We start from the raw sequence: 23,612 nt of genomic DNA, 5'->3' as shown, positions 1-23,612 counted from the left end.
AGTAAAAAAATGAAATAAAATGTAGAGCACATCATTTTAACTTTTCTCCTGAGAGCTCTCCAGTGATTTTTGCATCTCGGTTTGAATTAAAACCTCAGTTCTGGTACTGACCTGCACGGAGCAGGTCTGGTCATCCTGTCTGTATGAACTCTTCTCATGGCCTGCACTGTCCCAGTCACCCCTGGCCATCTTAAAATTCCTGAAATGCTAGGCACACTCCCACCTCAGGGCCTTTGCATTTACTGTTACTCTTTCTGAAACCGCCTTCTACTTTCCCCACTTCCTTTAGGTTCTCCTCAAATGTGGCTTTATCAGAGAGAGGTTCTGTAGCCAGCTTCACATAAAATAGCAAGCACCTCCCTCTCACCACTGCTCTGCCTTCTCTCCCCTGCTCTTTTTCTGAACCTCTGATGTCTTACTCATTTATTTGCCTCTTTCCCTAACTCGGGAATAAAGTTAAGGAAGGCAGTTAACCCCTAGTGTTTTAGAAGGGCGTACCTAATAGGTAGTTTGTGTGGATTTATTGGGTGTGTGAACTGAACTCACTCACTCATTATTTTGTTTTAAAAGCAACTAGTGTAGCGGTTTCTGGGGCAACTATTTCTCTTTATTAAAACTGAGTTTTGTTCTTTTTTGCTATGATTCCTTTTCACTACTGCTTGCCTTCTCTTTTTCCCTCTTCAGCTATTACCTATCCATCTTCTAAATCCCCATCTTTTTTTGTCTTAGAGTTGGTCAGTTGTTACTGACCATTCCTTTATTTTCCCTTTTATTCTGGGTCTCCTGTGATGGACAGTGTATTTAGGTGAGATTCCTCCCTTTGCCACAAAATTTATCACTACTTTGAAAAAATGGCACTATGTAAAAATATAAAGTACTGTGTAAGGCACCTGGGTGGCTCAGTGGGTTAAACACCTACCTTTGGCTCAGGTCATGATCCCAGGGTTCTGGGATCGAGCCCTTCATTGGGCTCCCTGCTTAGCAGGGGTCTGCTGCTCCATATTCCTCTCTCAAAAGTATTTTAAAGTATTTTTTAAAAATGAGTAAGAATGTTTAACTCCAGATTCAGGTCACTGTTGCCTCTGGAAGTTGGAGGGGGATATAATGGAAGAAGAATACAGAGGGCTTCGACTGTTAGTGTTCTATTTCTTAAACTGAGTGGAGTGTACATAGATATTGGTTATACTTTTTTAACCTTTTTGTATGTCTGAAATACTGCATTATAAATTTAAGTGAAAAAGTGTCCAGCGCATAACAATTGCTGGCTAGATTCCCTCATCTTTTTTTTTTTAAGATTTTATTTATTTGATAGAGATCACAAGTAGTCAGAGAGGCAGGCAGAGAGAGAGAGAGAGGAGGAAGCAGCCTCCCTGACGAGCAGACAGCCCAATGCAGGGCTCAATCCCAGGACCCTGAGATCATGACCTGAGCCAGAGGCAGAGGCTTTAACTCACTGAGCCACCCAGGTGCCCCACTTCCCTCATCTTTTTAAGTTGTCCTTTCATTCATTGCCTTTTTAACCAAAGGTCTGTAAATTTTTCTTTGCTTCCTTATAGTTTCTTGCTCTCATAATTCTTAGGAAAGATGAGCTCCAGTCAGTATTGCCATTCCTTCTTTCGCCTACTTTGTTACCTTCTTTCTTTTTTCCACCTCTTCCTACCCTGCCCTCCTTTTTTGTCCCCCTTGTTGGTGTAATTCCCAATTGTGCCTGAGGGTTGGTTCTCTTGATGCATCATAGAGTAGAATCTGGGAGAGAAATAGATTGGGGACTGCAGATACACAGATTGATGTTCTGATTTTCCTTTCACTGCTAGCCCGTGCTTTGTATGCTCATCAAGCCTTGGCTGATTCAGTCCCTCAGCAGATTTTTCTTCATTCCACGAATATCTGAGTGCCTTTTGAATGCTAGGTTTTGTACAGCTTGATTGTGTAGCTTTGAGTCTTTATGATATGCTCCTCTATGCAGTGCTGTGTCTACTGCTACAGGATTAAAAGAGAGATCAAGCAGGTTTTTGTCTCTCCTTGCTTACAGTTTGCTGGAGAAGATAAGGCATGTATATAAATAGGTATGATACAGGCTAGAAAGTGATACGCCCAAGCACTTACAAAGTGTTGTAGGAGTTCAGAGCATAAAAAATACTACTTTTACCTCCTGAAGGGGCATCTGAAAGAAGAGTAAGGTTTGGTCATGGCAGAGATGGAGAAAGAAGATATTCAAGGCAGAGGGATTGTAGGATTAATGTAATTACTGGATTATGAAGTTTGTGTATTTTTATACAAAATAATACTGAATTGTTTTCTCTGATACACTTAGGAGTTTAAGTGTTTATGTCATTATACATCCTAACTAATACTTCTTTAGTCAGTGTTTTAATTTTTTTTTAAGATTTTATTTATTTATTTTTTTAAGATTTATTTATTTTGACAGAGAGATCACAAGTAGGCAGTTAGTGGATGTGAATTTCATTGTGGTTTTATTTGTATTTTCCTGATTTTTTTTTTTTTTTGAGTCTTTCACCTTTGAGTGTGAGCACCTTTTCAATATGTTTACTAGCCATTCATGTTTTCTTCTGGGAAGTGAGTATTCAGGTTTTATTGGTGGGAGGTGCGGTTGGTCTTTATCATATTCATTTATAGGAATTTTAAATATATATATATATATATATTTTTTAAGATTTAATTTATTTATTTGACAGAGAGAGATCACAAGTAGGCAGAGAGGCAGGCAGAGAGAGAGAGGGAAGCAGGCTCCCTGCTGAACAGAGAGCCCAATGCGGAACTTGATCCCAGGACCCTGAGATCATGACCTGAGCCGAAGGCAGCGGCCTAATCCACTGAGCCACCCAGGTGCCCCAGGAATTTTAAATATATTTTGAGTCTTCATCTTTTGTCAGTTATCTGTATAGCTGGTATTCTCCCTGTTTATGGATTGTCATTTCACTTTGTGTCTTTGGTTCCAGAGTTCTTAATTTAGTGTATCATAACTTAATCTTTTCCTTTATGGTGTATAGTTTTTATTTCATTTAAGAATTTCTTCCTACTCTAAAGCCATAGAGTTATTCTCCTGTTATTGTCTTCTAAAAGTTTTATATTTCTGGGGTGCCTGGGAAGCTCAGTCTGTAAAGTATCAGACTGGTTTCAGCTCCGATCATGATCCCAGGGTCCTGAGATCCAGCCCCAGGTCGGGCTCTGTGTTCAGCATGGAGTCTGCTCAAGATTCTCTCTCCCTCTCCCTCCTCCTCTGCGCCCCCTCCCACCTCCCCTCAACTCATATTCTGTCTTTCTCAAATAAATACATAAATAAAATCTTTTTTAAAAAATAAATAAAAGTTTTACATTTTCATTTTTCATGCTTAAGTCTTTAATCCATTTAAAATTAAGTTTTAAAAATAATGATTTTCATAAATAAAATGGAAAAAAAAATAATGATTTTCATACTGGGTGTTGGTAAGGATCCAATTCCACTTTTCTTCCCATATAGATGTTGACTTTTTCCAACTTTATTTTTTGAAAAGCCCAAACTTTATTCACTGATCAGTAATACCACCTCTGTCATAAATCAAATTTCTATATGTAGGGTTGTTTTATGGGCTCTGTATACTGTTATATGGGTTAATTTGAATCAATTCCATGATGTCTTAATTACTAATGTTTTGAAATAATTCTTGATATCTGACAGAGTAAATCTTTAGTCTTGTTCTTCTTCCAAAATATCTTGGCTGGAGGTGCCTGGGTGGCTCAGTCAGTTAGGCATCCGACTCTTGGGTTTGGCTCGGGTCATGATCTCAGGGTCATGAGATCAAGTCGTGCATTGGCCTCCACTCAGCTGAGTCTGCTTGTCTTTCTCCCTCTGGTCTTTCCCCCGTCTTGGGTGGGTGCATTGTCTCTCTAAAATAAATAAATAAAATCTTAAAAAAAAAAGTATCTTGGCTCTTCTTGGCTTTGTTTATTGGTACACATTTTTTAATTAACTTGTCAAATTGAATCTGTTGATTAGAATTGAATCTGTAGATCAATTTGGGAAAAATTCACATCTTTATGATATTCAGTCTTTCAGTTCTTGAACATGATACAGCACTCTATGTAGGTCTCTTATCTAAATATCTTTTGAATTTATCCCGTTTGTCTCCCTACTCTCACTGCTGGTTCAGATTCTCATTTCTTTTTTTTTTTTCTTTTTTTTTTTAGATTTATTTATTTGACAGATAGAGATTACAAGTAGGCAGAGAGGCAGGCAGAGAGAGAGAGAGGAGGAAGCAGGCTCCCAGCCAAGCAGAGAGCCCGATGCGGGGCTCGATCCCAGGACCCTGGGATCATGACCTGAGCTGAAGGCAGAGGCTTTAACCCGCTGAGCCACCCAGGCGCCCCCCAGATTCTCATTTCTTACTTGGACTGTTGCATTAATTTTAAACGGATCTCTATATCTTTAGTCTCCTTTTTGCAAGAGGCAGTCCAGTGTAGTGCGCTCTAGAACCAGATTTAGGAGCTTGAATTCTGGTTCCATCAGGATTGGGCAAGTTACTTAACCTCTCTTGCTTTAATTTAAGAGATAATAATAGTTCTTGCCTCATGGGGTTATTATAAATATTAAATGAGTTAATAGATAAATAATTAGGGCAGCATCAAGCAAACAGTAAATGTTCAATAAATGGTAGCTATTATTACTGTTGTGATTTTAAAAATATTTGTTTGATTTTTTAATGTATTTGAGAGAGGTCAAGCCCCATGTTGTGCGTGGAGCCTAGTTAATTAAATAAATAAATAAAAATAAATATTTAAGTAATCTTTGCACCCAGCATGGGGCTTGACCTCACAACCCAGAGATCAGGAGTCACATGTTCTACTGATTGAGCCAGCCAGGTGCCCGTAATTTGAGCATTTTGTTTGATCATATTACCATCCAATACAAGGCTGGGAAACATGGCAGGGAGGTAGGCTGGGTGGGAAAATCAAGACTTCTCCTTTGAATCTGGTCCATTTGATATCCCTGGGGGGCATCAAGGAGGTAAAGTTATGTAGGTATTTAAATATTTAAATCTAGAGTGCAAAGTAGGAGTATGGACCTAGTAGGTGTATTTGGAAGTCATCAGAATAAGGTGATTTTTGTTAAAATATTTTTTAACAAATTCTTTTTTTTTTTAAAGATTTTATTTATTTATTTGACACAGAGATCACAAGTAGGCAGAGAGGCAGGCAGAGAGAGAGGAAGGGAAGCAGGCTCCCTGCTGAGCAGAGAGCCAGATTCGTAGCTCCATCCCAGGACCCTGGGATCATGACCTGACCCGAAGGAAGAGGTTTTAGCCCACTGAGCCACCCAGGCACCCCATAAATGTGTGAGAATTAATGAGCTCCTGGGGGCAGGGGCAGGATCTCACAACCTGAGATCAGGCATGACCTGTGCCAAAATCAAGAGTTGGAGGCTTAATGGACTGAGCCATCCCGATGCCCTGCTCGCAGGAATATTTTGAACAGGTGCTGCTTTATGCCAGTCATTGAGTAATAATAAAGGACAAAATGTGGATAGAATTTGTTTACTGTTTCCCCACTGCATGAAACAGTGCCAGCCAGGCATAGAAGTGCTCACAGAAGTATTTATTGAATGAATGGATACATAAACTTGGATTTGTATCTGCTCTTCATGAGTTGTGTAACCTTTGGCAAATTTTTAACATCTCATATTACTTGAGTCTCAGTTTCTTCAGCTGGCAAACAGGGAGGGGGAGGCAGTTCCTCCTGCCCCACAGCATTATTATATGGGTTAAATGTGAATTTATGTGTAAAAAAAATCTGTGGCAGTATCTGAGGGGGAGTGAAGGAGAACAAGGGAAAGGAACTACAGTTTGTTGGCTGGAGCTTTTAAAAGGGGAACAGAGATGTGGGGTGCATAATGAGAGATGAGACATGAAAAGGTAAACTGGGTCCACTTGGGAAAGACCCTGGGAGCCCAGTCGAGGAGCTGGTGCTTTATCACGATTTCTCAGGGAAGTGATGAAGAGTTGTAACAGAGTACTGACATTTTAGCTTTACATTTTTTTTTTTTAAGATTTTATTTATTTATTTGACACAGAGAGATCACAAGTAGGCAGAGAGGCAGGCAGAGAGAGAGAGGAGGAAGCAGGGTCCCTGCGGAGCAGAGAGCCTGATGCGGGGCTCGATCCCAGGACCCTGAGATCGTGACCTGAGCCGAAGGCAGCGGCTTAATCCACTGAGCCACCCAGGCGCCCCCTTAGCTTTACATTTTTGAAGGTTATTCGGCAGGTGGAGGATAATGATAAAAAGCTAGTTATCATTCCTGAGAAGGGGCGAAGCCTAGTGAACTGGGTATCTTCTGCTCTGCATATCTTTAGAAATGCAAATTACTCTCGTTTAACTACTATCCATAAAAGAAAGGGAGCAAATAACAGTTCTGCTCTGATTACATCACCAGGCCTAATTTGAGATACCTCCAGGGAGTGCTGGCCATTTTAGAATATTGGGCTTTTATCAAAAGTATGGTCTGAAGAAAGAACAGTTTTCGTACTTCTTACCACTGTGAACATGAAGGGGAGAGCGATAGCTCAAGCCTTTCTACCATTTCCTAGGACTCATGCTCTGGTAGTTCTAGGATTTTCCCAGAAGTCATTAGCAGTTAAAGCCTTGAAAACAAAAAATCCATGCTTATCTTTCACTGTAGGGTGGGATGGGAGGTGAGGAAGATTAGAGGGCTTTGAAACTAGGCTTGGTAGTGATGATGGAATGGGCAAGGCAGAAGAACCCCAAAAGATAGGTGGTGAGTGAGGCTTGCCCATGAGGAGGGAGGGAAGCTGAACTGGAGGAGGGAAAAAGAAAACTGGTAGATATTTGGAACCGAAAAGGAGTTTTGAGGCTCAGCACCATAAGGGTCTGGCTCTAAGTGTGGTTTCCCTTGGTCCCTTGTAGCCCTTACTATGATGGTAGATAGCAGATTTTGAATACTGAAACGGGAGTTCCACTTTCTGTATCAAAAGTGTCAGATTTTTGGAATATATAACCCATAAATACTGTTGCAGCTTGCCATCCATCCCTAATGGGAAGAATCTGTAATTTCAAATTTAATAAAAGAGGCTGGTACTAATGATGCCACAGGTGATGTTTTCAATTAGCAGGGTCTTAATGAGATTATAGGCTGGTAAGAGCTAATCCTGTAATGTAGGAAAAAAACTGAGAAAGCAGGCCTATATCTGGCAAATCTCTTGAGGTAGGGCTTTGCTGATTCAGATTTCTTTGATTAAACTTGTAATATCTTACAAGTTTTATGGAAGTGGATCTGTATCTGACATTGGTCAGATACTTTTCAGCTTCCAAAATAAGACTTGCAGGCAGGTTTGAAGTGAGAAGTTTTTAGTGACTTCCTAAGCTAAAGGAAAAATAAAAAGCACATTGCTTATAGAAGTATAAATAAGTTGTAATTGGCAAATAATTCAGTGAGGTAGAAATGAAGATTCAGAGACTGGGGTGGAGGGAGAGAAATTCACTTCATTTTGGGGTAAACTTTTAGATACACATCATGAATGACAACTTTCAAACCGCTGGTCTCTCATAACTGTGAAGAAACAGAGTGGTTCATATCTAGGAGTACTTCTTAAAATGCTTAAAGAACAGTAAGCCCCGTATGGAGATCTAGAAAAGGTTCTAGAAATACTGTTTCTAAAGAAAGACTTGTCAGATGACCAATCTCTCTATCAGGGACAGTATCAGCATAAAATCTAGAAATGGTGTTTTTATCTACTGCCGACTTGGCATTTTAATGTCCTACTGGCTAGACAGTCTGTACTCCAGGTTTGAAGTTGGACGGGTGTAATGGGGTTACGCTACTCAGGGCAGAGCTGTATAAAACACCTGCTAGAGATATACTAAGCCTTCTTGAGTTATATCATTTTTGCTCTATATTTTAAAAGGATTCACTTATGCTTACTTGAGTATTTGTAATACTGTAAGGACAATGAACTGGAATGTAGGAAAGCAGGAGGTATTTACAGAATAATGCAGTATGATTCATTGCTGTGCAGAGATAGCAACTTAGACAGTAATGCAGTACTGTATAAGGGGACCTCATCTGCAACTCGATTACTGTTCGATCCCTGACACCTAAAATAGGCCCAGAAGATAGTAGGTGCTCAAAGACTATTTGCTGAATAAATTAAAAAAGAGAGAGAGATTGAAGAGATTTAGTGATTCAATGTCAAGCTGAGTGTTTTCCCCCTAGTAGTTGGATTTGATACATAAGCACAGACTTGAACAAACTCCCTTTCCCTTAGAGATACTGTTTCAAGATGGCTCACTGAGGACCTCTGTAAAATCAGATTTTGGTATAGAGAGGTGGTCATCTTAAATGACAGCGATCAAACCTGTTACCCTGGCTTATTAAGATATAGCACTTAGTAATTAAGCTCACAGTCCCTCCTCCCCCTTCTGATTTAATTGGCCCAGGATCTGGCCTGGAAAGGTGTTTGAACCATTGCTCACCCCCGCCATCGATTGTTTTTTTGTTTTTAAGATTTTATTTATTTATTTATTTGAGAGACAGTGAGAGGGAGCATGAGAGAGGAGAAGGTCAGAGGGAGAAAAAGACTCCCCGTGAAGCTAAGAGCCCGATTTGGGACTCCATTCCAGGACTCCAGGATCATGACCTGAGCTGAAGGCGATTGCTTAACCAGCTGAGCCATCCGGGGGCCCCCCGTTGATTGTTAATATTCACCCAACGTTAACACGTTAATACAGATCTGACTCCTTTAATTTAGTAATTCGGTCTACAAGTTGAGGCAGAAAATGACTTGACTACTATTTTACTTCCAAATACTTTCTGACTTAAAAAGCAGGATTGGGGATTACAGTTTTTAAGACAGCTTTCAGTGCGAACATGCTGGCCGTTAGATTTGGCAGTCTCTCTATTACTTTGCAGTGGAGAGTTAGTGTATAGGAGTTTAAAAATGAGAGAGCTAAGGGGAACTATTGAGAATGAGTTGAGGAAGAGTTACCTTTCCTTTGAATACCGTCTGTGTTTACTGTCTGTGTGAGTTTATAAATATTTAATTATCTCCCAGAGTAGATAATATCCCTGTTTTGTTTTTTTTTTTTAAAGATTTTATTTATTTGTCACAGAGAGAGAGGAGGAAGCAGGCTCCCTGCCGAGCAAGGAGCCAGATGCGGGACTCAATTCCAGGACCCCAGGATCATGACCTGAGCCGAAGGCAGCGGCTTAACCAACTGAGCCACCCAGGCGTCCCCCTTTTTTTTTTTTTTTAAGATTTTATTTATTTATTTGCAGGGACAGAGATCACAAGTAGGCAGAGAGGCAGGCGGAGAGAGGTTGGGTGGGGAAGCAGGCTCCCTGCTGAGCAGAGAGCCTGATGTGGGGCTTGATCCCAGGATTATGATCTGAGGTGAAGGCAGAGGCTTAACCCACTGAGCCACCCAGGCGCCCCACTATCCCCGTTCTTAAGTAGCTGAATGACAACTTGATCTGAAAGATTTGTCTTTTATTGTGTTAGTTTTGTTTTTTTTTTTAAGATTTTTTAATTTAGGGGAACCTCTCAGCTCCCCAATCTCCTCGGGAGCTTTGTACTATCACTTTACTATCGCTCAATAAACCTTGTCTTGCTGTCCACCAAAAAAAGAAAAAAAAAAAAAGGAAAAGACTTTTTTATTTGAGAGAGAGCACATCAGTGGTGGGGGGCTCGCAGAGGGTGAGGCAGAAGCAGACTCCCCACTGGCAGGTACCCAACTCAGGGCTCAATCCCAGGACCCTCGTACCATGACCTGAGCAGATGCTTAACTGAGCCACCCAGGTATCCCATATTTGTTTTTTTAATACTGATAAAGGGACTGCAAAATAATTTAATGTAGTGCAAAGTATTGATTTTTAAGATTTTTACTTATTTATTTGACAGAGAAAGAGAGAGCACAAGTAGGGGAAGTGGGAGAAGGAAAAGCAAAGCTGCCCGCAGAGCAGGGAGCCCGATGGGGGCTCAGTCCCAGGAAGCTGGGATCATGACCGAAGCTAAAGGCAGATGCTTAACCAATTGAGCTACCCAGGTGCCCCTTTAGTGTAGAGTTTTGAGGAAAAGATGAGCAGCAGAGTTTTTCAAACTGCTGGTTGTGGGGGCGCCTGGGTGGCTCAGTGGGTTAAAGCCTCTGCCTTCGGCTCAGGTCATGATCCCGGGGTCCTGGGATCGAGCCCTGCATCGGGCTCTCTGCTCAGCAGGAAGCCTGCTTCCTCCTCTCTCTCTGCCTGCCTCTCTGTCTACTTGTGATCTCTGTCTGTCAAATAAATAAATAAAATTAAAAAAAAAACCAAACTGCTGGTTGTGGTCAACAGTTTAAAAAATGAAGTCAAGGGGAGCCTGGGTGGCTCCGTGGATTAAAGCCTCTGCCTTCAGCTCAGGTCATGATCCCAGTGTTCTGGGATCGAGCCGCGCATCGGGCTTTCTGCTTGGTGGTGAGCCTGCTTCCCTCCTCTCTCTCTCTGCCTGCCTCTCTGCCTGCTTGTGATCTCTGTCTGTCAAATAAATAGATTAAATCTTTAAAAAAAGTCAAATAGAAAATACTAACATTAATAAGTATTATTTTGTGAAACTTGTTTCAGTTCTGTAGACACTTGTACTGGGTCGTAATATAAAAATGACTTACTGGGGCGCCTGGGTGGCTCAGTGGGTTAAAGCCTCTGCTTTTGGCTCAGGTCATGATCCCGGGGTTCTGGGATCGAGCCCCACATCGGGCTCTCTGCTCTGCGGAGAGCCTGCTTCCTCCTCTCTCTCTGACTGTCTCCCTGCCTACTTGTGATTTCTGTCTGTCAGATAAATAAATAAAATCTTAAAAAAAATAAAATAAAAATAAAAATGACTTACTTGGTGGGGCGCCTGGGTGGCTCAGTGGGTTAAAGCCTCTGCCTTCTGCTGGGTCATGATCCCAGGGTCCTGGGATCGAGCCTCACATCGGGCTTTCTGCTCAGCAGGGAGCCTGCTTCCCCCCTCTCTCTCTCTGCCTGCCTCTCTGCCTGCTTGTCATCTCTGCCTGTCGAATAAATAAATTAAAAAAATCGTTTAAAAAAATGGCTTACTTGGGGTATCAGGGTGACTCAGTTAAGCATCCAACTCTTGATTTCACCTCAGGTCATGGTCTCAGGGTTGTGAGATCGAGTTCCACTTCAGGCCTGCTTAAGATTCTCTCTACCTTTTCCTCTGTCCCCCACCCCTAAATGACTTACTTAATGTAAATGGTTTTCAGACAAATTTGAGGGATACTTGGGTGCCTCAGTTAGGCATCTGCCTTTGGCCCATGTAGTGATCCTGGGGTTCTGGGATCAAGTCCCACATCAGGCTCCCTGCAGAGCAAGGAGGGAGGGAGCCTGCTTCTCCCTCTGACTACTTCTCCTCCTGCTTGTGTGCGTGCGCGCCCGTGCGCTCTCTCTCTCTCTCTCTCTCTCTGACAAATAAATAAATAAAATACTTTAAAAAAAAGAAAAAAGAAAAATCGAAAGCCATAGGACTAGAGCATGTGGAAAAGACGGAGGAAAAGAGGTAGCTGTCCTATCATTCTCATAATGGGGCAGACTGATTATTATACACATTTATTTTCTCTCTTTTTCTCTTACTGTCTTTCACTTTCGTTTTTTTACCAAGTTGCTTATTCTTTGGATCTGACCATATTGTTCAAATTCTTTACTACTGTTTCTTTCCCAGAAGAGTGAAAATAAGTGTGCTTCATTGGCAGTGTAGTTTTTAGAGCATTAACTTGTTTTTATTTATTTAAAGTTTAGAAATTTGAGTATAATTGACATACAGTGTTATATTAGTTTCAGGTGTATAATGCAATGACTCAACTCTGTATGTTATGCTGTGCCCCCCCAGCTGTAGCTATCATCCCTCACCATACAACACTGTTGCAATATTACTGACTGTATTCACTGTGCTGTGCCTTTATTCCTGTGACTTATTCTTTCCATAACTGGAAGCCTGTATCTCCCACTCCTCTTCACCCATTTTGCCTATCCACCTCCCTCCCTCTCTTCAGCCTCTCATCCATTTGTTCTCTGTAGGTCTGATTCTGCTTTTTTTGTTGGTTTATTCATTTTGTTTTTTAGATTCCAGATATGAGTGAAATCATTCAGGAAGATTCCCCAAAACACAAAAGTGAAAGCTGACTATCCTTAAAGGTTACTTCTGGGATATCTGGGTGGCTCAGTCTATTAAGCGTTGGACTCTTCATTTCTGCTTGGGTCCTAAGTCAGTCCTAAGACTGACCCCTGGAGTCTGGCTCCAAGCTCAGTGTGGAGCCTGCTTGGGATTCTTTTCCCTCCCTCTCCCTTCTGCTCAAGTGTGTGTGCATGTGCTCTCTCTCTTAAAATAAATACATAAAATCTTTAAAAAGATTCTCTCTCTCCCTCCCCCTCTACCCCGCCCAGCTTAAAAAAAAAAAAAACCAGCCTACCAACAATAACAGCAACAAAAAGAAGGCTACATTTGGATCATCTGGATTTCATTTATTTTCATTTCTCCCCCACGCTCTGTTCAGCATTTGCTCTGCTATAGATAGGAAATGTCTAGCAACTGTTTAGGTGTAAGTTAAGCATAAATGAAAAAGAACTTAGTAAATTGGTTAGGGAGAAGTGAGTACAGGATGGGGAATAGACGATGTCATAAACTTGGCATTAAAAATGTTGCAGGGACTCAACGTTTGTACCACTCATTGCCTATTACTGAAACATGGAAGATCAAAGGAAGGGGGAATAAAAGAAGAAAGAAAATAATTACATTTTTAAAAATTGATACATAGTTTTATTTTTTTTTAAGATTTTATTTATTTATTTGACAGAGATCACAAGTAGGCAGAGAGGCAGGCAGAGAGAGTGAGAGGGAAGCAGGCTCCCTGCTGAGCAGAGAGCCCAATGCGGGACTCGATCCCAGGACCCTGAGATCATGACCTGAGCTGAAGGCAGCGGCTTAAACCACTGAGCCACCCAGGCGCCCCGATACATAGTTTTAATACTTAGAATAGTTACCTGGGACTAATAGCTACTCAATAAATATTTGAATGAAATATTGAAGTTTTCTTTTTAAAAAGGGAGTTACCAGTACCTCAGGAAACTTGTATTCTACTTAACAGCTAGTTCCTACCTAGTTTAGAATAATGTATTTTTTTTTAAGATTTTTATTTATTTATTTGACAGAGAGAGTGAGAGAGGACAAGCAGGGGAAGCTGTAGAAGGAGAGGGAGAGAGAGAAGCAGACTCCCCATGGAGCAGGGAGCCTAATGTGGAGCTCGATCCCAGGACCCTGGGATCATGACCTGAGCCAAAAGCAGACACTTAACCAACTGAGCCACTTGGGCATCCCAGAAGAGTGTATTCTGAGAGCATAGTTCATTAGAATCATCTTTGGCTAAATAAGATGGGGGGCTTTTTCTAAGAATTCAAAACTTTTGTATGTTTTGACTTTAAATGAGAATACCTTTTTTTTTTTTTTAAAGATTTTATTTAGTTAGTTACAGAGAGATCATAAGTAGGCAGAGAGGCAGGCAGAGAGAGAGAGGAAAGCAGGCTCCCAGCTGAGCAGAGAGCCCGATGCAGGGCTCAATCCCAGGACCCTGAGATCATGACCTGAGCTGAAGGCAGAGGCTTAACCTACTAAGCCACCCAGGCACCCCTACCATTTGTTGTTTTTTGTTTTTTTTTTTTAAAGATTTTATTTATTTATTTGACAGAGAGAAATCACAAGTAGGCAGAGAGGCAGGCAGAGAGAGAGAGGAGGAAGCAGGCTCCCCGCCAAGCAGAGAGCCTGATGCGGGACTCGATCCCAGGACCCTGAGACCATGACCTGAGCCGAAGGCAGTGGCCTAACCCACTGAGCCACCCAGGCGCCCCTCTACCATTTGTTTTTTAAAGATTTTGTTTGTCAGAGAGAGCACAAGCAGAGGGAGTGTCAGGCAGAGGGAGAAGTAGACTCCTCACTGAGTAAGGAGTCGGATGCCAGACTTGATCCCAAGACCCTGAGATCATGACCTGAGCCAAAGGCAGGTGCTTAACACTGAGCCACCCAAGCGTCTGGGGAATACCATTGTTAGAGATTGTCTGTTGCTAAAGAAAATTACAGCGATGAGTCTTTTGGATTTGTTATACAGAAGAGTTTGCATGCCTAGATGTTGTCCATGCCATTATGATGATTCATTTAGACCTTGTTTTGTCATGGCAAGTACACAAGGATCAAAATGAAATTAAAAAAAAAAAATGTATAGACAGGTTTACAAGCCAGTTGGTCTAGCCAGCATATATAGGCTTGTATAGTTACCATTCGACTGCTGCCTTGTATAGCAGATGCTGTAGAATCTACGTTGGACTATAATCACAGGGAAATAGTAAGATTTCCTGTCTACTAGAGGCTACTGTATACCAATTAGTACTTTGTAATAACCTGTAGGATCCCTAAGCTTATCCCAGTGCAGCTTCTAAAACCCAAACAGCCTCAAAACAGTTATTCTTTTTAGAATAATAAAATAATAGAATTGATTTGAAGGACTTTTTTTTAAAAGGTCAACTTGTCCAACTCTGAACTGATGATTAAGTCTCTTTATGGAGCAGACCTAACAAGACTTTGCTTTAGAAAAACATCATCTTTTCCTTCACTTACTCTTAAAATGGCATGACTCTAGGTCCCCTCATTCTTTTCTTAGATTTTTTTTTTTAAGATTTTTATTTATTTGACACACAGAGAGAGAAACCACAAGTAGGCAGAGAGGCAGGCAGAGAGAGGAGGAAGCAGGCTCCCTGCTGAGCAGAGAGCCCGATGCGGGACTCTGTCCCAGGACCCTGAGATCATGACCTGAGCCAAGGCAGAGGCTTAACCCACTGAGCCACTTTTAAAGTCCTCTCTCTCTCTCTTTTTTTTTTTAAAGGATTTTATTTTTATTTATAAGAGGGAGAGAGATCGGGTGGAAGAGCAGAAGAAGAAGTACAGGCAGGTTCCACACTAAGTGCAGAGCTCAGCTCGGGGCTAGATCACGACCTGAGACAAAACCAGCAGTCAGACACTTAACTGACTGAGCCACCCAGGTGCCCCTTAAAGTCCTCTTTTTTTAAAGTTTCACACTCAGAACTAAGCATAGTACTCAAGTGTAGTCTGGTTTGCATAGGGATGAATGTCATTTCCTTTATCAGACTTTGTTTTTAATGAAACCTGCTATCAGCAAGTTTTGGCAGCCATGTTATGCCATTTTTCTCATTGAAATAGATTTTTTAAAAGCCCTAGTCTATCTCACATATATTGGCCCATTTTGCTGTTTTTAGTTCTAAGTGCATGACATTATATTCATCCTTACTAAATCTTACCTCGTTAGATTTAGCCTCCTGTTCCAGCCAACTAGAATTAATTTTTTTTTAAGATTTTATTTATTCATTTGACAGAGCGAGATCACAAGTAGGCAGAGAGGCAGGCAGAGAGAGAGAGGGAAACAGGCTCCCCGCTGAGCAGAGAGCCTGATGCGGGGCTTGATCCCACGACCTTGAGATCATGACCTGAGCTGAAGGCAGAGGCTTAACCCACTGAACCATCCAGGCGCCCCTAGAATTACTTTTTTTTTTTTAAGACTTTTTATTTATTTGAGAGAGAGAGAGAGAGAGAGAGAGCACGAGTAGGGGCAGGGGCACAGAGGGAGAGGGAGAAGCAGATTCCCCGCTGAGCAGGGATCCCTGTACGGCCGCGATCCCAGGACTCTGGGAGCACGACCCGAGCGGAAGGCAGAGGTTTAACCTATTGAGCCACCCAGGTGCCCCTAGACCTGTTTTATTTATTTATTTATTTATTTATTTTTTAAGATTTTATTTATTTATTTGACAGAGAGAAATCACAAGAGAGGCAGGTAGAGAGAGAGGAAGGGAAACAGGCTCTCCGCTGAGCAGAGAGCCCGATGTGGGACTCCATCCCAGGACCCTGAGATCATGACCTGAGCTGAAGGCAGCGGCTTAACCCACTGAGCCACCCAGGCGCCCCCTAGACCTGCTTTAAAAGTTGATTCTGTCCTACAGGATATTTGCTTTCTCATCCTATCATTTACATATTTGATCATCATCCTCTTCAGTGTCCTCATCCAAGTCATTTAAAAAAAAATTTTTTTTTAATTTTATTTATTTGAGAGAGAGAGGGAAAGAGAGCACAAGCAAGGGGAGTGGGAGAGGGAGAAAGAGAAGCAGACTCCCTACTGAGCAGGAAGCCTGATGGGATCAGGACCTGAGCTGAAGGCAGACACTTAAGTGACTGAGCCACCCAGAAATCCCCCACATCATTTTAAAAAATGTTGGAGAGAACAGGTTTCTCTAGGGTCCTGTGACATACCACTAAACCTTCTAGACTTACCTGTACTCTTTAAGTATGGTTATATAGTGATCTATGAAGCCAATTAACTATTACAAAATTCGTATGTTTCACCTTGGAAATTCAGAAGTATTTATGTTTACAGCATTCCCTGGTCATACTATATTAAAAAAAGGAAAGTGAGTTAAGTTTGGTTATGGCTCCTAGTGATCCCTGTGTCCTGCCCGAATACTCATTATTAATATGTTAGTGTTTTAATCAGTAGTACGCTATTTACATCAAAGAGTAGACCTGTGCCTTCTTGATACTTTTTGTAAATCTCAGAATATTCTGGGTTACAGCTCAAACTTCTTATAGGTCAGTGCCACTTTTTTCTTAAATAGTTTCTTTCCTTTTATATGTATTTTTTGGGAGCGTGTCCTTCTAATTCTGAGCTGACAGTGAGCTTTCCATTTAGTCTCTTTACGTACCTCCCCACTTTTTTCCCTCTATCTCAGATAATGCGAGATTGGCAACATTTCATGCTTGGGTCCTGTTGTCATTATTTTTTGAAGCCTGTTCTCTTAGACACTAGGAACCACACCTGGCTGTGTTCTTTGTTCTTTTTACCTATCTGGCTTAGTGGCTTCCTTTTCAGGTTCCCACCACTTCCTCTTTTCTGAGCAGTTTCTTCTTGGTCAAATTCAGTTCAGAATTAAAATTCTACTCATTTCTTCTGCCTTCTGGGTGATAGAATAATTAACAAGGCAATTAAAAAAATTTTTAAAAAATTAATAAAAAATTAAAAATTTATTATAAATAAATTAAAAAGATAAAAAGATTTCTTGATTTCTTGATTTATTTTAGAGAGAGCATCCCACTGCAGTGGAAGAGGCAGAGGGAGAGAAGCAGATTCCATGCTGAGCCCAGAGCCCAATGTGGGGCTTGATCTCACAACCCTGAGATCATGACCTGAGCCAAAATCAAGAATCAGCCACTTAACTGACTGAGGCACACAGGCTCTCCAAGGCAGATTTTTTTTAGGGAGGAGAGATGGCAGAAGGAGGGAGAGAAAGAGAGAGAATCCCAGGCAGGCTCCATACCCATGGATGCAAAGCCCATTGTGGTGCTCAATCTCATGAAACCCAAGAGTTGAAACCAAGAGTCAGACACTTAAGCAACTGAGCCACCCAGGGACCCCAGCAAGGCAATTTTTAAAATATATGCTGCTTTTTAGTTGAATGAGATTTTTCAGCAGATGTTCAGATAATAGGAATCTTTTATTACTTTTTGTGACAGAGGGCTCCTACTAGAAAGTACTCTTATTTTACCATTTCTCAGTCATAAGGACATCTCCCTGGCTTTGTGTTAAGACTTACAGGACCATCTCTTCTTACCAGGTCCCTGATCTGCCCTGCCAGCCTTCCCACAAATCCTGGAAATCAGTCTGCTTTCCTCTCTTCTTTCAAGGTGTTCTGACTAGTTTTTTACTGGACTTTTTTTTTTTTTTTTCTCTTGAAGCTGGCTTATGAGTAGACTGTAGTTCTTGCCCTTTCCCAGTAGGACTGTCATAGAGGTATTTTGTGTTTTGTTTCAGATGTTTTCGTTATGATGGAGTCTAAATGAGGGCATAAATAGGGAAGTTAGAAGTTTGGGACCTCATTTTATGCCAAGTTAGTTTCTAATTTTCTTTGATGCTTTGGACAACCTGTCTACTTGCTTCTCTTGCTCAAGGAAGAAAGAGTTCATCAAACCTTTCCCTCTCCCTTCTTAGGCTCTCTAGAAGAGGAGATTCAGCAGATGGTAGGCCTGCAGGAGAAGATTAAATAAAGCACAGTTGTGAATTCCTACAGACCATGCAGAGGCTGCCTTATCTCAAAAGAGTAGTTTATGCCTCAGGAGACCATGAAGCAACTCTTCATGGTATCCCTGTTACATACAGGAAATATCACTCCTGGTCTTGCTTCTGTTCCTCTGTTACTTTCACTTAGATGCTTTCTGCTGTTTCCACTCTTGCTATGAATTTCCACTTAGCAATGCACATTTTTAACATATACGCAACTTGTCTTATTATCAGGTGAGTTTTCTGTATCCTAATATTTAGTCAGTTGTCAGACTGCAGAAATGTGCTGAGTATTTTGGAGAATGCAAATAAAAGTATAAACCACATCAACAAATACTTACTAAGCACAGAAAAGAGAATTTACTCCTTCAGAAAATTTACGTTTCATTGGAATGAATTAAATACATGAAGCAGGGGCGACTGGCAGGCTCAGTCAGTGGAGCATGCAACTCTTGATCTTGAGGTCACAAATTCAAGCCCCACAATGGGTGCAGAGATTACTTTCAAAAAGTACATGAAGCAGCTGGAGAATGTAGTAACATGCTCAATTATATAACTGCTTAGGCTCCACAACTCAAGAGTGGGTTTTCCTAACCAATGCTCAGTTTACCTCTAAGAAGGAGCAGATGTCTATATTTCTAAAATTGTTGCTTACTTAATCTGTTACTGTCCTAGAACTGTGCTCACCAGTGACCGTCAGCCTCCATCTCTAGGAATGTGGAACTGAATGGTACTCTTGCTCCCACAGCAGAGTAAAAGAAATGTGTAGCAAGAACATGAGTAATTAAAATATATTTGAGGCTTTTGGATCTTAAAATCTCTGATGAGAAAATACAGTTTTGTGTATTTGGTTTGGCTGTTTTGAGTTAATTTTAGATGTAACTTTTAGAATCAGTTTTCAAATTTTAGCATCAAATTGCTTAGTCATGAGGGATTAGATATAACGCCACATTATATTGAGAAAACTAGGGACTCTTGCTATGTATTAACCTTGCTAGGCAGTAATATTTGAGAAGAAAAGAGAAAAACCAACAGGTTGAGCTGTTGCTATGTTGCAAAATCCGATTTGCCTTGATTCCTGATAATCTTCACTAATCTTTCAAGGAATCATCAGATGTGTATTTGAGAATGGCATGTATCCAGATACTTGTTGAGAATGATAAGCAGCAGAGTCTCCCAAAGACTAGCATCATGGTTCTGAAGTTTTGCAGTGTACTGCCTTATTTTCTGTACTGTTTGTTGTGGGAACATGGGTAGCTTCCTGATTTTGAGAAGTGGAAGAACTGGGTTGAAGTCCTTTGCTAGAAAACCCAGTGCTGCTTCGGTTTTATATAGTCTCCAGGGATCCATAGTATATTTTGCCTGACATTAATATAGACAGGAAGAAGAATTCTTCACCTTCTCCACTCAACTCCAACCCTTTGAGCAAAGCACATACCTCTAGACCTCAGGGAGAGGAAAGCATCCTTTGCTTTTCTAGCCTTTGAAATACTTTTTAGCAGTAAAAAACCTGGGTTTCATTAAAACTGGTTTGTATTGAGGTGCCTGGGTGGCTCAGTGGACTCTTCTTTAGGTCAGGTCATGATCCCAGGGTCCTGGGATCGAGCCCCGCATCAGGCTCTCTGCTCAGCGGGGACCCCGCTTCCCTTCCTCTCTCTCTGCCTGCCTCTCTGCCTACCTGTGATCTCTGTCTGTCAAATAAATAAATAAAATCTTAAAAACAACAACAACAACTGGTTTGTATCTCAGGGGCCCGGATTCAACTAATAACATATAGCCTTGCTATTTAGACATCAGCAGAAAGGGAAATTTCTTTCTTTTCTCTTCTCTAACCACCCCCCCCCCTTTATAAAGCATTTATGCCATTAAATTTTTATCACTTCTATGTGGATTCTTAGGACAATAATCAGAACATTTTCTGCTTATTTTGTTTTCCAATAAGAATTTATAATGTCTCTAAGATTTATAGGAGTTCAGCCATTTTTCTGTCAATGGTGGTTTCTGCCTGAATGTGATGATTCTGTAATGTTTGGGGAGAATGTATACTGCTGAGGGTACATAGAAAGAAAGAATTGCCATGTAGCCCACACACTTAGCATTCTATAGAACATTTTTATCTCCCAAGAAAGTTCCCTTGTCTATATCTTCCAAGTCAACCTCTGTCCTGCCAGAAAACCACTGTTCTTCTTAGCTTTGCGTGTTTTAGAACATCATAGAAATGGAACCGTACGTTATGCATTCTTTGTATCTAGCTTCTTTTGTTCAGTATTATGTTTGTGAGATGCATACATGTTGTTGCATTCCTTCGTTTTGCTGACTGGTATTCCATTGTACGAATATACCAGTTTGTGCATTCCGTTCTCTTAATTACAAACATTTGGATTCTTTCCAGTTTTTGCTTTTATGCTATTAGCATTTTGCCCAATTCTTGAATGGACTTATATTTCCTTTTCTCTTAGATAAATACCTGTGAGTAGAATTGCTGCATCAAAGGCAGATAGATATTTACTTTTTTAAAGAAACATCCCATCCTTTTTCTAAATTGGCTATGTTATTTTACACTTGTGCTGGCGAAGAATAAGAGTTCTGATTGCTCCACAGCCTTGCCAACATTTGGGTTGTCATTCTTTTTAACATCAGCTGTTCTAGTGAGTACAGGTACAAATTCTATAAGTGAATTAAAATATGTTTTATTTTGAGAATTTTGTGGCATGTCTTGGGATAATTGGAAATTTGCTACATGAATTTGATACATCTCTCTCTCTCTTTCTTTTCTTTTTTTTTTTAATTTTTTTTAAAATTTTTTATTTATTTGACAGATATCACAAGTAGGCAGAGAGGCAGACAGAGAGAAAGAAAGGGAAGCAGGCTCCCTGCCGAGCAGAGAGCCCAATGCGGGGCTCGATCCCAGGACCCTGGGATCATGACCCGAGCCGAAGGCAGAGGCTTTAACCCACTGAGCCACCCAGGCGCCCCCCCCCCTTTTTTTTTTTAGATTTTATTTATTTATTTGACAGAGAGAGATCACAAGTAGGCAGAGAGGCAGGCAGAGAGAGTGAGAGGGAAGCAGGCTCCCAGCCGAGCAGAGAGCCTGACGTGGGACTCGATCCCAGGACCCTGAGATCATGACCCGAGCCAAAGGCAGCGGCTTAAACCACTGAGCCACCCAGGCGCCCCCTTTTTTTTTTTAAGATTTTATTTATTTGAGGAGGAGAATGAGCAAGAGAGAGAGCATGTTGGTAGGTGGGGGAGCAGAGGGAGAAGGAGAAGCAGGCTCCCCACCAAGCAGGTTGTCCAATGCAAGACTCAATCCCAGAACTCCGGGACTATGACCTGAGCCCACAACAGATGCTGAACTGACTGAGCCACCCAGGTGCCCCTAATTTGGTACATCTCTTAAGATTCTTTTAAACTTTGGTCTGGGGGCACCTGGGTGGCTCAGTGTGTTAAGCCTCTGCTTTCTGCTCAGGTCATGATCTCAGGGTCCTGAGATAGAGCCCTGCATCTGGCTCTCGTCTCAGAAGGGAGCCTGCTTCCCCCTTCTCTCTGCCTGCCTCTCTGCCTACTTGTGATCTCTCTCTCTGTCAAATAAATAAATAAAATCTTTAAAAAAAAAATAAAGTTTGATCTGGGGCAAATGTTGATCACAACAGTTTAGGTCTCCAGAATAGGGCCAGGATATTCTCTCCTACTATTCCATGGCTAGAGTTTATAAGGAAGAATTATTGTTAGTCCTGTGTACATCAATTTTAGTCTCTTATGGTTTCCAAAATATTTTCTCACATATTTACTCTTGGCAGCAAATGTGATTCACATTTTATAGATGAAGGAGTGAAGACTAGAGAGCTTGTCTAAGATTTGCCTAAGGCTTTGAGGGACTGAAACACAGCACTTTCCGTTAATAGTAGTTCACAGAATGTAAGCTGACTTTGAAATATATCCTGGTTATTGATTTGTCCTTTTCAAGTGGCTTCTAGGAATTCTGAGTCTTGTTTTAGTCGCTAGAGTAGACCAGCTGATAAAGTTCTAGAGATAACTGCAGTTGATGCCCTTCGAAGAACAAAAACATTACTGAGTGTCCTAACTTGACATTTTGGAACTCTGTGTATAATTTTCAGAGCCCTTTTAGGAACCCCCGTCCAAACTGTTTTAGCAGTGACTATCTGTCATTGCCCATGTTGTTGTGGTGAGGGGGACAACACAGCAGGTAATCTGAACTGAGTGTTTGGGAAGAGACTCCATCAAAGTGAGTAATGTTCATAGTTTTCCAAACCAAATTGCAGTTCAAGTGTTTCAACATAAATCCACTTTTGTACCACTGTTAGGTGTTAACATAAGTTGTTTGCTGTATTTCAGTGATGTCCTTGCATTGCCCATTTTTAAGCAAGAAGAGTCAAGTTTGCCCCCTGATAATGAGAATAAAATCCTGCCTTTTCAATATGTGCTCTGTGCTGCCACCTCTCCAGCCGTGAAACTCCATGATGAAACCCTGACATATCTCAATCAAGGTTAGATGCTTCTTTATTTGTTAGTATTATTGAAAATTGGTGGATTGATGATATTTTATTAGGTATACTTTTATGGTAAAAAGTACATCTTTCTAGTGTGACTTGTCAGAGTTGAAGTCTTATGTCAGAGATTTTTCACTTTTATGTCATATTGGATATATATCAGTGGCTTCTTCTGTGTACCTGCCTAGTTTTAGTTCCTGTCTCCCTCCTTCTTTCTAATCCTTACCCAATTCTGTTTACCAATTATGTAACTTTGGACAAGTTACTTAAACTCTTTGTGTTTCAGTTCCTTTATCTGTAAAAATGGGATTGATAATACTCTTGAGAATTGTATCAACTGATGATATCACATATGAAAACACTTAGCACTGTGTCTGGCATATAGTAAAGGATTATAGTTGTTACTAATACTAATAATATTATACTCATGTATATTCAACCAGCTGAATTTTACTCTTTCTGAATCTTACAAAGTTAATTTATGATGAATATAATATACAGTTACTTTTTCTTCCAGGACAGTCTTATGAAATTCGTATGCTAGACAATAGGAAACTTGGAGAACTTCCAGAAATTAATGGCAAGTTGGTGAAGGTAAAAGAAAATGAGTAAATCATTCCTTTGCACAATATCCTTTTACCAACCCTTTTTGGGTCATGTTCTTTTGCTTCCAGAAAGGGCTTGGTGCTGTCTCTTAGCTACTATAGTTCGCTGGCAGAGTGGTAAACTGTTATTTCTTTGGAGTGAGAGTGAGCCCCCTTCCATTTACATGGACTTTTCAGAGTTGCAAAGACAGAAGTCTTACTACTCCATGTCCCAGTAGTCTCCCGGTTCAGTGAACTTCTTTGGGGTGGAATAGAGAGACCTCCTTCAGATTTTTAGAGAAACTCCAGTGTCTTCTTTGGATATGTGGTCTAGTAGCAAGAAAAACAGGAGGCAAATAGCAGTTTTCTTAGT

At 40.9% G+C, this 23,612-nt stretch overlaps 1 protein-coding gene across 4 annotated transcripts in view; it reads left to right on the top strand.

Moving 5' to 3' along the window:
* TFCP2 (transcription factor CP2) overlaps positions 1–23,612 on the top strand; it is a 59,003-nt gene that overhangs the window by 17,669 nt on the left and 17,722 nt on the right. For all 4 annotated transcript variants that reach the window (XM_046012915.1, XM_046012917.1, XM_046012914.1 and 1 more), the window contains exons 2-3: positions 22,501–22,652; positions 23,173–23,249. In XM_046012915.1, the coding sequence (XP_045868871.1) occupies positions 22,501–22,652; positions 23,173–23,249 (229 nt within the window). The remainder of the gene's footprint in view (positions 1–22,500; positions 22,653–23,172; positions 23,250–23,612) is intronic.

Source organism: Meles meles, chromosome 7 (genome assembly GCF_922984935.1).
Source record: "Meles meles chromosome 7, mMelMel3.1 paternal haplotype, whole genome shotgun sequence".
Lineage (NCBI taxonomy): Eukaryota > Metazoa > Chordata > Mammalia > Carnivora > Mustelidae > Meles > Meles meles.
The sequence above is the reverse complement of the archived record's forward strand: the minus strand, read 5'-3'. Positions and strand labels throughout refer to the sequence as shown.